Raw genomic sequence first — 14,424 nt, 5'->3', positions numbered from 1 at the left:
GTCAACGAACCTAAGCGGAATTTGTGGCTGGAACACTTGGAGCAATCTAAGTTAGGCACCGGTGTAGGCAAACTGTGGTCTACTGTTAAGTCACTCTCGAACCCCGGATGACGGGATGACAGGATGACAAGACCTCAGTCACATTTGGGGAAATAACCGTAATGGAACAGAAGAGATGCTCCAGGTTGTTCAACCGTCAATTTATTGTGCATCCCGAGATAGACAAGGCAAGGAGAAGGGCCATTCGCCGTATTCGTGGTCTCCGAGCCAATGAACAGCCATCACAATTTTGCGTGGGCGAAGTTACGAATGTCATCCGTGGCGCCAAATCATATTAGGCGTTGGGCCCCGACGGAATCTCTATATTGATGTTGAAGAATCTCGATTCACCTTACTACTGTCCTCAATCTGTCATTGAACACGCTTATAGTTCCCGATGTCCGAAAAACGGGCAGAGTGATCCCGCTACTAAAGCCTGGAAAGGACCCGAGTTTGGGGGAGCCATACAGACCGATCTCCCTTTTCTCACCAGTGGCAAAAACGCTTGAGGCATTACTCCTCCCGAGCCACGTAGGAGAATTTCCATTCGCCGAGCATCAACATGGATTTAGAAAACTGCATAGCACAACAACAGCTTTGCATGCCATCATCGCACAGATTTTTTTTTACTAAAATATGCAAAATATAAAATTTTTATACACACCACAATAGGATGGGGGTATACTAATTTAGTAATTCCGTTTATAACACCTCGAAATGTTGATCTAGGACCCCATAAAGTATATATATATTCTTGATCTGGTCTCAAAATTCTGATTCGAACTGGTCATGCCCGTCCGTCTGTCGAAATCACGATAGCGGTTGAACGCATAGAGCTAGCCGCTTGAAACTTTACACAGATACTTTGTATTGATTTAGGTTGATGGGGATTGTAAATCCCATATCGGTTCAGATCTGGATATAGCTCCGGTATAAACCGATCTCCCGATTTGACTTCTTGAGCCCATGGAATCCACAATTTTTGTCCGATTTGGCAGAAATTTTGTACATTGTGTTCTGCAATGGCTCCCAACAAAAGATTTTTATTCCCATCACCGAAGGATGGGGGTATATTCATTTTGTCATTCCGTTTGCAACACATCGAAATATCCATTTCCGACCCTATAAAGTATATATATATTCTTGATCAGCGTAAAAATCTAAGACGATCTAGACATGTCCGTCCGTCTGTCTGTTGAAATCACGTTACAGTCTTCAAAAATAAAGCTATTGAGCTGAAACTTTGCATAGATTCTTTTTTTGTCCGTAATCAGGTAAAATTCGATGATGGGCTATATCGGACTACATCCTGATATAGTCCCCATATAGACCGATCCGTCGATTTAGGGTCTTAGGCCAATTAAAGCGATATCTATTACGTGATTTTGCTGAAATTTGGAATAGTGAGTTGTGATAGGCCCTTAGACATCCTTCTTCAATTTGGCCCAGATCAGTCCAGATTTGGATATAGCTGCCATATAGACCGATCCTCCGATTAAGGGTCTTGGGGCCATAAAAGCCACATTTATTATCCGATTTTGCTGAAATTTGAGACAGTGGGTTGTGTTAGCCCCTTCGACATCCTTCGTTAATTTGGCCCAGATCGGTCCAGATTTGGATATAGCTGCCATATAGATCGATCCTCCTAATTAGGGTCTTAAGCCCAAAAAAGGCGCATTTATTGTTCGATGTCGCCGAAATTTGGGACAGTGCGTTAAGTTAATCCACTTGATATACCTCTGCATTATGGCACAGATCGGTCCAGATTTGGATATTGCTGCCATATAGACCGATCTCTCGGTTTTTTGTTTTGGGGCCATAAAAAACGCATTAATTTTCGGATGTCGCCGCAATTTATAACAGTGAGTTGTGTTAGGCCCTTCGACATCCTTCTTCAATTTGGCTCAGATCGGTCTAGGTTTGGATATAGCTGCATATAGACCGATCTCTCGATTTAATGTTTTGGGCTTATAAAAGGCGCATTTATTGTCCGATGTTGCCGAAATTTGGGACAGAGAGTTAAGTTAGGCCCCTCCACATACTTCTGAAATTTGGTTTAGATCGATCGATATTTGAATATAGTTGCCATATAGACCGATATCTCGATTAAAAGTCTTGGCCCCAAAAAAGGCGCATTTATAATACGATTTAACTGAAATTTGACACAATGACTTATGTTACGTTTTTCGACATCCATGTTGTATATGGTTCAGATCGGTTTATTTTTAGATATAACTACTAAGAAGACCAATATTTTGTTATATACAATTGTAGAATGACTTGTGCTTATTAGTATTTGGTCAAAATCGGAACATATTTCGATATAGCTGCTATGGGGCATAAGCTATGCAATTTTTACCAGATTTTGATGAAAGGTGGTTTAGATATATACCCGAGGTGGTGGGTATCCAAAGTTCGGCCCGGCCGAACTTAACGCCTTTTTACTTGTTTTAAATCTCATTTCCGCTTTTTACAACTTTGGTTACACTTTTTGTTGGTAAAATGTTGTCATCACTGGGCAGGACCGTATTATGGTCAGGCGGTGTAAAACAAATCTCAGTCCTTGGGTTCTCAATGTAGATCTTCCAGACGGCAATACAAGGGTTCCATCAGTCCAAGTCTGTGGAGCTCGCAGCAGTGCCTCGCACTCGAACTCAAGTGTCGACTCAGGTATCCAATCGGAAACCTCTTCCCTTCCTGCCGGGTTTCCTATCGTCGCCTCAATTATACCGCAATGGTAAGAGATGCTCCCATCGCCTTAAGTCTCATAGCCGCAGTGGCTGCCGCACACTTAATCTGTATGTCAATGGGTCGGATATCTAGAATAGTCTCCAGTGCCATAGTGGACGTGGTCCTCATTGCTCCGCCTATGCCAAGACAACATGGTTTGTGAACCTGTTGCATGGTCCTTTTGTTGCACTTTTTTTCCATAGCAGTCCACCAAACTACTGAGGCGTAACTAAGTATTGGTCTTATCACGCTCCTGTAGAGCCAGTGGACTATCCTCGGATTCAGGCCCCATTTCGAGCCTACGGCCCGCATACATAGTGCCCAAGAAATTTATAGCTAAAAAATTACACTTTACAATCAAAAGATATAAGAAGGAAACTTATTTGCCCAAATAAAAATAGTGTCATTTTAACACTTTATAGCCTAATCGACTGTTTCAAAAGTTTTGTAAATTTATTTTCTTGGAGTGCAAAACATATATATATAGTTGCACCTTTTCAGACTTCTCTAAATTCACCACAAAATGTTAATTTTTATTCTTAATAACTGTTGCATATTTTTAAGCACTTTCCGTTGCCGTGTGTGTCATTTTTTGGTTGGTGGTGAAATCTAATGTTGATAATATATCATGTGGTTTTTCATGTTGGAGTTTATGTTTTTTTTTACTTGATTTGCATTGTTTGCGGTTTTGATACCCTACTGGGGTACAGGGTATTATAAATTTGAACATTTGTTTGCAACGCTAAGAAGAAACAAGTTATAGTCCGATTCGGACCATAAATGAATGCCGAACATTGCAGAAGTCATTGTGTAATATTTCAGTTCATTCGGATAAGAATTGCGACCTCTAGAGGCTCAAGAAGTCAAGATCGGGACATAGGTTTATATAGGAGCTGTATCAAGCTATTGATCGATTCAGACCATATTAGACACGTATATTGAAGGTCATAAGAGAAGGCGCTGTACAAAATTTCTGCCAAATCGGATGAGAACTGCGCCCTCTAGAGGCTCAAGATGTGAAGACCGAAGATCGGTTTAAATGGCAGCTATATCAGGTTATGCACCGATTTGCGCCATACTTAGCACTGCTATGGGAAGTCATAACAGAACACCTCATGCAAAATCTCAGCCATATCGGATGAGAATTGCGCGCTCTATTGGCTCAAGAATTCAAGATCCAAGATCGGTTTATATGACAGCTATAGCTGATTATGAAGCGATTTAAATCATACTTAACACAGCTGTTGAAAGTGATACCAAAACACTACGTGCAGTCAAATTGGACGCAAATTGCGTCCTCTAGGGGCTCAAAAAGTCATGACCCAATATTGGTTTATAAGGCAGCTATATCAAAAGTATTTGTGCAAAATTGCAAGCTGCTAGCTTCACTCCTACGAAAGTTAGAGTGCTTTTGACAGACAGACGGGCGGACAGACGGATGGACAGACGGACGGACAGACGAACGGACAGACGGACGGACTGACGGACGGACGGACAGACGGACGGACAGACGGACGGACAGACGGACGGACAGACGGACGGACAGACGGGCAGACGGACGGACAGACGGACGGGCGGACAGAGGGACAGACGGACGGATGGACAGACGGACGAACAGACGGACGAACAGACGGACGAACAGAAGGACGGACGTGGCTAGATCGACTTAGAATGACATGACGATCAAGAATATATATACTTTATGGGGTCTCAAACGCATATTTCGAGGTGTTACAAACAGAATGACGAAATTAGTATATCCACATCCTATGGTGGAGGGTATAATAGCTAAACCCATTGATAAGTATACGGATCGGCTTTAAATTACTTCCTGATTGGATTAAGTTATGCCCTTCAGTCTGTCCGTCCGTATATTCTTGTGATCAAGGTACAGGTCGCATTTGTTGACCGATTATCATGGAATTTTGGCTTTTTTGAGTCCAAAGACAGACGATTTTGTACAAAATTGGATCAGAATTAGATATAGCTCCCACATATAACTTTCATCCGATAGGGCCTTTCAAAGCTGTAGAAGCTACTATTTCCGATCTTTTCAAAATTTGGCATGAGGTGCTTTAGTTGACGTCCCAATACGTGTGTAAAATTTCATAAAAATTAGTCAAGATTTAGATATAGCTCTCATATATATATATTTTTCAGCCGATGTAGCCTTTAAAGGCTGTAGTAGCCTTAATTTAGGTCCTGTCGTTATTTCAATTGGTATGTACAATTAAAGACTGACTAGATTTCGACGTAGGTTCTAGGTATTAAAAGTAGTACGAAGACTCGGTGGTGTAGGATATTTTATAGTCGGCTCTGCCTCACTTATGCCTTTCCTTACTGGTTTTGTTTTTTTTGGAATTTTTTTTTTGACTTTAACTTTATAATGTTGCAGTTGTTGTTTGGTTGCTATTAAGAAACCGTATGACACTTGACAGTAAAAGCGTGTAATTTTGTATTATTTACGCATTTGATGGCATTAAACATATAACATCTGTGTGAATTCAAGATGATTGCGGTTTTTGCTTATTCGTCAAAGAAAACAAATAAAAACCTCAGGCCACCATTAGTGGCGAACAGAAAATACAAATTTTTAAGCTTTGGTTTTAGTTTTGAGTTTTTTTTGCAAAAAAATGCAAAAATGCAAGGCAATGGCATGAAAGTGGGTGGTCGAAAAATCACTGGAATGGAATGTGCTTAGGAATTTGGATAATTTTTTAGACAATGTATCTGGTCAATGCTTAATCAATACTGCTCAATACTTAATCGGATCCAAAGGATGGCTTGTTTGTGCATCACGAGAACGACACCATCTGATGCATTGAATTTAATGCTACATCTAATGCCTCTGGACATTGTGGCTCGACAAATTGCAGCGACCACTGCCGTGCGGTTAAGGGAGCTTTCTCTTTGGTCATGTGGCGGCTACGGACACTGTGTTATTCTTGATACAATATTCGATGTTCCATGCTGTGTGGATTACACCCTACCTGAGCCGCTATTTGATAAAAACTATTGTGCCACTATTCCTGATAGAACCGATTGGAACTCCGATATCCCTGGTAACTAAAGTTACATTGAACTTTATATCCCTTCCAGATATATAGGGCATGCCGATTCAAATCAGGCCGTATTTCTACAACTCTTTCAAACCAACACAGCTTGCAATTCACGTGGTGATATATCCGACTGGAGCCTGGTGAGCTAAACGAGTCGAATCTTTTAATCATCCCAACAACTCTCCCTTGCAAACTAATGTTAGAGACAATTAGAGACACCGTTTAGGTGTTTAATAAAGCATTGACTCGAGGAGGCAATCGCCACAGGAAGAGGACTCTCAAGACGGCTACATGATTTTCGTCCAGGAAAGTCGAGAAAAGGGCCCTAAAGAACGTAGTGGTGGTTGTGAAAGCAGGCTAACGGCTTATCTCTCGTAACATACCCATTATTCTCTTGGCAACGCTGGACGTCAAGAACACCTTTAACAGCCTCAGGTGATTGGAGGTATTGCAGGTCATGAAGATGGTATTTAAAATGCCCGCAGATCTAACGAGGACCATGAGAAACTATCTGAGAGATCGGGTGCTCTTCAACACATCCACCGAAGGTATGAGGAGGTATGAAGTTACCTCGGGCGCTGCATGGAGGTTGGTGGCATCTCCATAAACACAATTCAGGTCGGATACGCACACGACATTTCCGCTGTCATCTTGCGGACGAGGTACAACGAAGACTACAGCATACAAGCATCCGCCAAGACAAAAAAAGTTTCTCTCAAAACCCCATGTCCAAACTGAAACTTTAATCGACGGCAAGGGAGTGAGAGCAGAGACAACAGAAGACATGTTGAGGCTTTTAATGAAAACCCATTTTCCACAGGATACGACAGGACTCACGATCCGTTAAAGTCAACCGGACCTGATGAAATATTTCCGGCGTCACTACAGAAAGAGGCAGACTATCTGGCACCTCATCTGGCCAAAATTTTCAGGGCGTGCCTAGGACTTGCATATACTTCAAAAGCCTGGCAGGAGGCAAGGGTGGTGTTTATACCCAAGCCCGGCAAGGCAAGTTATGCGATACCAAAGGCCTTAAGTCCTTTCTACTCAAAACCATGGAACGTATTGTGGACACCATGATAAGGAGCTGGACATCCAGCGAACTGCTCAAATACAAACAGCATGCCTATGTCAAGGGAAGGTCGGTGGAGACGGCCCTACACGAAGTTGTGCATGAAATAGAAGAATCCTTCGATGCCAAAACGTACACACCGGCGGTACGCATTGACATCGAGGGTGCTTTAAACAATGTGCGGAGCGACACACTGATCCATTCCTTAGACCAGTACCGGGTGGACCCTGTCCTTAGAGACTGGATAAACCATATGCTAAGGAACAGGTGGATAAATTGTGTGTCCCATGGCATAAATATAAGGGAGAAAGTGGTACAAGACATGCCACAGTGGGCATTTTATTGCCACTCCTATGGGTGGCCACAATAAATGACCCATTACCGATGCTGACTGAGGAGGGATTGCAACGATTTTATAATACATCTAAGGGGTTAAGATCCGAACGAGCTATGCAGAAGGGCCGAAAGGCACTTGCATACGGCGTATGACTGGGCTAGACCTAGTGGTCTCAATGTTAACCCAGAGAAGACTGAAATATGCCTGTTCACGAGGAAGACTAAGATGGGCCAATTTAATGCACCACGTTTCGATACCTGACATGGTCAAATACTTAGGTATGATCTTGGAAAGGAAACTGAATTGGAAGTGTCACATTCAGGAGCGTACTGAGAAGGCTCACAGATATTGGGCACTATGTAGATGGGCCGTAGGCTCGAAATGGGGCCTGAATCCTAGGATAGTCAACTGGCTCTACAGGAGCGTGATTAGACCAATACTTACTTACGCCTCAGTAGTTTGGTGGACTGCTATGGAGAAAAAGTGCAACATAAGGAACATACAACAGGTTCAGAAAACATGTAGTCTTGGCATAGGCGGAGCGATGAGGACCACACCCACCAGGATACTGGAGACTATTCCAGATATCCGACCCATTGACATTCAGATTAAGTGTGAGGCAGCCAGAGCGGCTATGAGACTTAAGGCGATGGGAGAATGGATTGAGGATGGGAACAGGTTATATCATCGCGGTATAATCGAGGCGACGATAGGAAACCTGGAAGAAAGGGAAGAGGTTTCCGATCGGATACATGAGATAAACCTGGAAGTCGAGTGCGAGGCACTGCTGCCATCAGCAAAGTCTCCGGTTGACGGAACCCTAGTATTGCCATCTGGAAGATCATGTTACACGGATGGATCAAAGCTTGAGGAGAGAGTGGACGTTGGGGTCAACATGGAGAACCCAGGGACTGAGATCTGTTTTAGACTGCCTGATACGGTCCAGCGGGCCGAGATCCGGGCGATCACACAATGCGTGAAGTGGTGTGGTGATAACTAGAGGACGTCGAGTGTGGACGTCTTTACCGACAGTAAAATTGCCATAAGGGCAATAACAACCAGGCCGGTAAGGTCACGAACAGTCTTGCAGTGTAAAAAGGAGATTAACGCCTTCTCTGCGTATGGGAAAATCCGCATCGTTTGGGTCCCGGGCATAACGGAGTAGGGGGAAATGAAAGGGCAGACAATATGGCGGTGAAGGCCAGAGGACTGCCGTCAATAAACTTGGTTAACCCAAAGCCTTTCGGGTCAACGCAGACCGAGTTAAGGGAGTGGGCGACGAATGCGCATGCAACATTGTGGAACAGTGAAATGGTCGGCAGGACGGCGAAAGTCATATGGGGGGATCCAGATCATGAGAAGACGAGGCTATTAATGAAAGGAAGTAAGAAGGAGGTCAGAATAGCTATTGGTGTCATAACGGGACACATAGGACTACGAGCTAACTTATGTAATATCGGTGCGGCAAGTGATAGCATGTGTAGGGCATGCGGGGAAGATGATGAGACGTTGGAGCATTTCTTTTGTCATTACCCGGCTTTCGCATCCAACAGATATCGGTAATTAGGTGGAAACACAATATCAGACATGAACCAACTTAGGGGAGTGGTATTGATAACAATTAAGGATTTTGTAAATAGCACAAATTTTGCTATTTAAAATTTTTTTTAGATGTTACTTTACAGTTTTTAGAGCGCACAACAAGTGTATGTCCATAGTGGCATGGGGCGGATTAGTATCTGCACCCTCTTTTCAACCTTACCTAACCCAAAGTACAACAGAATGACCTATGGTGGTGGGTACAAATATATGCCCATTAAATTAGAATTTAGTTATGTAAAGTAAAAAAGCTTTAAGTACGGCCGGCAAAACTTTGTATACCCACTACTTCGAATTTTTATATAAACCACATTTTGTCATAACATAGTGAAAAATGCATTACTTATGACTCTATAGCAATTTTATCTAAATTTGATTCCATATGGACCAAATTCGGCACGGGCATTGACATTGAGTCCAATCTCCACCATATTCGGGAAGGATCTGTAAGGGTCTAATACAACTTATTGTATCAAGTTTCAGAGAAATCGGTAAATAAATGAGCCCTTTATGGGCCACTGAACTTAAATCGGGAGGTCGGTCTATATGGCAACTATATCCAAATATAAAACCAGTGAGAAAAGGCAAAAGTCGGCCGGAGCCGACTATATAATACCCTACGCCTACCCTACAATTACAAATTCGGGCAATATATAAATATATATTTACATGAGAGCTATATCTAAATCTGAACCGACTATTAAACAGATCGTTTGAAAATTGTTGTTACTACGGCCATATAAGTGAAAAATCTTGCGATAAATATGTATGGGTGCTACATCCAAATCTGAACCGATTTTGATGAAATCTCGCATATACGTTAAGATCAGTAACAAAACCATCCGTGCCAAATTTTGTGCAGATCGGTTAAAAATTGTGTTTATTACAGCCTTGTAAGTGTAAATCGGGCGATACATATATATTGAAGCTATATCAAAATCTGATCCGATTTTGATGAAATTTTCCAAATATGTTAGAATCAGTAACGAAACAGTCCGTGCCAAGTTTTGTGCAGATCGATTGAAATTTGTAGCTACTACGGCCATTTAAGTGCAAATCGGGCGATACATATATATGGGAGCTATATCTAAATCTGAACCGATTTGGGTGAAAATTTTCAGATATGTTAAAATCATTAACGAAATAATCCATGCCCAATTCTACGCAGATCGGTTGAAAATTGTAGCTACTAGGGCCATTTAAGTGCAAATCGGGCGATACACATATATGGGAGCTATATCCAAATCTGAACCGATTTTGATTAAATTTTGCGAATATTTTAAAATCACTAACGAAACATTCCCTGTCAAGTTTTGTGCAGATCGGTTGAAAATTGTAGCTACTACGCCTATTTAAGTGCAAATCTGTCGATATATATATATGGGAGATATATCTAAATCTGAACCGATATTGATGAAATCTCGCGCATATGGTAAGATCAGTGACAAAACAATGCATGCAAAAGTTTGTGCAGATCGGTTGAAAATTGTCCTTACTACGACAATTTAAGTGCAAATCGGGCGATATATATATATATATATATATATATATATATATATATGTATATATATATATATATATATATATATATATATATATATATATATATATATATATATATATATATATATATATATATATATATATATATATATATATATATATATATATATATATATATATATATATATATATATATATATATATATATATATATATATATATATATATATAGCTATATCTAAATCTGAACCGATTTTGATAAAAGATCGGTAACGAAACAATCCGTGTCAAATTTTGTGCATATCGGTTGAAAATTGTCCTTACTACGGCAATTTAAGTGCGAATCGGGCGACACATATATAGGGGGCTATAACTAAATCTGAACCGATTTTTATCAATATCAATAGCGTTCGTCCTTGGGCCAAAAAAGTAATGTGTAAAATTTCGTGGTGATTGGACAACAAATACGACCTGCACTTTGATTAAAAGAATACATGGACTCACAGACGGACTGACGGACATGGCTAAATCGAGTCAGAAAGTGATTCTGAGTACGGGTGTATGGGCAGAAAGCACTGGATAACGGAATTGGCTAACCCGAATCTTAGACCACTATATCAAGACCACGAATAGAATATATAATGTTCCCCATTGTATGATTTTAGATATACAGGGTGGCTGATGAAAGCCGCTACCAAAAAAAAATGTAATAACTTTTTTTCTATTTAATAATAATAATTTAATAATTAATTTAATTAATTAATTAATTAATTTAATTAATAATAATTTAATAATTAATTTAATAATTTAATTTAACATGAATAAAAGAAAAATGTATTCCATACACCGAAAAAAAAATGTAGCAATATTCATCATTGTAGCAATATTCATCAGCCACCCTGTACAATGCAGATATAACAACCCTGTTCGTCGAACATTTAGTCCTTAGGTTTGTTGCATAAGTCTTTTGTTTTCAATTTATTACAATTTCGTAGAATTTGTAAATTTTAATTGGGCGAGTTCATGCACCACTATCGCATTGACGTTTAGTTTAGTTTAACACAAACTTACCTCATAACCATGCAGAGCTGGATCTGTGGTACTGGCGGAGCTGCCATCACTTAAACCGCTCGTGTCACCGTGACTATCGCCACCATTGGCACTAACACTGGTCACACTACCACTCCCACCGCCACCAGGGCCACCCCCATTTCCGCTGCCGCCTCCACCACCCCCATCATGTGTCATAGGACTACTGGCTGGATTATGATGAGGTTGTTGCGTATGATGGTGGTGATGATGTTGCTGGGGCTGGTGGTGGTGATGATGCTGATGGTGTGGTTGCGGTTGCTGCTGCGGCGACGTTATTGTATGATGATTGTGATGATGGTGATTGTGATGTGTATGATGCAGATTGACATTGACTCCCAGACCGATGCCCATATCGGGCGCTGTGACAAAATCGAAAAAATCTGTTTTCGATATATCCTCCGGTCGAAAGGATTCACTGATATCCATGCCAGTGGATGACATTTCATCGGTGCCAATCATCTAGGCTGTATGGCAGTGATGTAATTTTCACCTCAAACGAAAAATTCCAATTTTGCCTATGGGTGTGTCACCGTCTATGGCCGATGCTCTGGAAACTGGCTCGATTCAATAAAAACTGGAAAAAAGGGAAACAGAGAAGCAAACATTAAAAATGTGTACTTTTTATGCGCTTGGGTGTGCTAAAATCATAACAATAAATTACAATTACTGTCTGCGGGAAAGAGTGTAAACATTTATCACCTGAACTTGTTGAGTTTTTCTATATTTGTCTGAGCTACATATAAGGATGAGGTCTAATACAAACTGAATGGCGAGACAATTTATCTGCAATTGTTTCAAGTGATTTTTTGCCAGCTCTGCAATATTTTTTTTTTGTTTTTTGCAAAATCATATGTGTGAGCTCTACACTTGGAGCATTTTTTTTCCTCACAGACGATTAAGGAAATGTTGATGACTAATTTGGTTTTTGATACAATTTAAATAGCCTCAGGTAGGGTATAACCATTAAATGACATAAATCAAATTCGATCACATAAAAAACCCCAATCACCTTCGTAGTATTGCATGTGTCCCGTTAAGAGACAAATATTATGCTCCATCGCATAACAACCCTCACAAATGCGACAAGTATCTGGACAATTTTGCGGGTTTTTTTTAGGTTTGTGTGTTTGTTCAATGATTTCTTTTGCTCCAATGTAAAAGATATCAGCAGGCACATTTTAACAACAAATCCAATTACAATTGAATTGAAAATAAAAATCGCCAAATAATTGAAATGACTTACAGACATAGCCCGAGTTGCAAACATAACTTGGAGCAGCATTGCTGAGTCGACGTTATTTACAAGGAAACCAAACGAAAATGCCGCCATATGTACTAACCTGTAGCGAAATACCACTGATGGGTATGGAGGATTACTTGGGGCTCCGTCTTCGCTTCAAGTAAAAGAAAAATGCTCAGCTTGAAAGACATCAGCGCTATGCTGCACTTGCGAAGGCTGATTGCGAATGTTGTCACTTGGAGAGGGGGGGCGCAAGTGCTTCATTGATCTATATTGTGGTTACAACATATCTTTTACTTGCACTATTTTTTTCGTTTGTATGAAGTTTTTGTTTTTGTATGAATGAAATCCATAAGAAATCTATAAATGATTTTATTTGAACCTTTTAGAATGCCATTAAGTTTGCTTTGATAACTTTTTAGAAGGCAACATTTCAAAAGGGAAAGAATAAATATTGCCCTTGAGACGCCACTTCTATGTCTGATGTTCATATAAGTCTACTTTTCGACAACATTTCACAAACTTAACTCTTTAGAATGCTCATAATGAATTATGATCTATTTAAAGGCATAAACTCCACCATAAGTTATCCATGACAAATAAACCAAGCCCCCCAAATAAACCAAACCCGCTCTGCTGCGCCTTCTTTTACTTTGTATGGAAAAAATTTCCTTGAATATTTATTTTCAACAATTAAAGAGCTTTTGGTGAAATATATGCTACGAATATCGCTTGACTAAAAGTTGCCCAAAAGTGCCTTTATCTGAATCCCATATGATCTTTATTGGTCTATGAATTTAAAATTAGATGTAAGGTGTACTCCATTCTTCAAATACTTCATTTCAGCCCGATATTCTCATGATGTCTGATTTAGGGGTGTTTTCGGGGGTGAGGTGGTCCCCCAGACACTTGGCCCTGAAAAATTATCAGCATCGTGCTCTTCTCTCAAATACCCTTTATGTAAACCCCATATTGCCATTGGCTTAAGAGGAGTTTAGAGGATGAGGCGTCCCATAAACACGTGGCCCCAAAATTGGTTATCAAATTTGTTTTCTTATTTCAAATAACTTTCATATGAGCCACATATTGGCATGGTCGAAAAATGTTTACCCTTTTGAGGTGTGTTTTGGGGAAGGGGTGATGCCCTTAATACATGGTCCTACATTTGGATATCAAATTCGTATTCTACTCCCAAATACTTTTATTTGAGCCCCATATTGCGATGGTTAGTAAAAAATCGCTGGGGTATTTTGGAAAAGGGATAGAACCCCAGAAAATTGGTGCCGAAAGTGGGTATAAATTCTAGCTCAACCCCCCAATACCTTTCATTTAAGCTCCACATTGACATGGTCGGTAAATATGCCCGATTTAGGGGTGTTTTGGGGAGTGGGGTGGTCCCCCAAACACTAAGCCCGTAAAATATATCAGCAACGTGCTCTATTCTCATATAACTATATATCATTTATTTGAACCCCATATTGCCATTGGCTTCAAAATTGTATATCAAATTCACTTTCTAATCTCATTTAAACCCACTATTAAAAATGTCAGCAAATATTGTCAGGTTTGGGTATTGTCCCTATAAACTGTAAATATTAAGTTCCACTCTCTTTAAGGCCCAAATTGCCTTGGTGAGCAAATACGTCCTATTTGGGGGTTGTTATGGTGGTGGGACGTTCCCCATTCCCAGTTGGTCCCTAATTTTGATATCAGGTACGTGGTCTACTCCCAAATACCTTTAATTTGAGCCCCA

At 40.4% G+C, this 14,424-nt stretch overlaps 1 protein-coding gene across 1 annotated transcript in view; it reads right to left on the bottom strand.

The window, feature by feature from the left end:
* The window catches only part of LOC106094165 (transcription factor mef2A), a 220,998-nt gene that overhangs the window by 34,644 nt on the left and 171,930 nt on the right, over positions 1–14,424 (bottom strand). The window contains exon 3 of the mRNA XM_059362960.1: positions 11,411–12,005. Coding sequence (XP_059218943.1) covers positions 11,411–11,890 — 480 coding nt within the window. The 5' untranslated portion in view covers positions 11,891–12,005. The remainder of the gene's footprint in view (positions 1–11,410; positions 12,006–14,424) is intronic.

The sequence above is a fragment of the Stomoxys calcitrans genome, chromosome 2, assembly GCF_963082655.1.
Source record: "Stomoxys calcitrans chromosome 2, idStoCalc2.1, whole genome shotgun sequence".
Classification (NCBI taxonomy): Eukaryota; Metazoa; Arthropoda; class Insecta; order Diptera; family Muscidae; genus Stomoxys; species Stomoxys calcitrans.
Note: the sequence above shows the minus strand (reverse complement) of the source record. Positions and strands in the feature narration are given on the sequence as shown.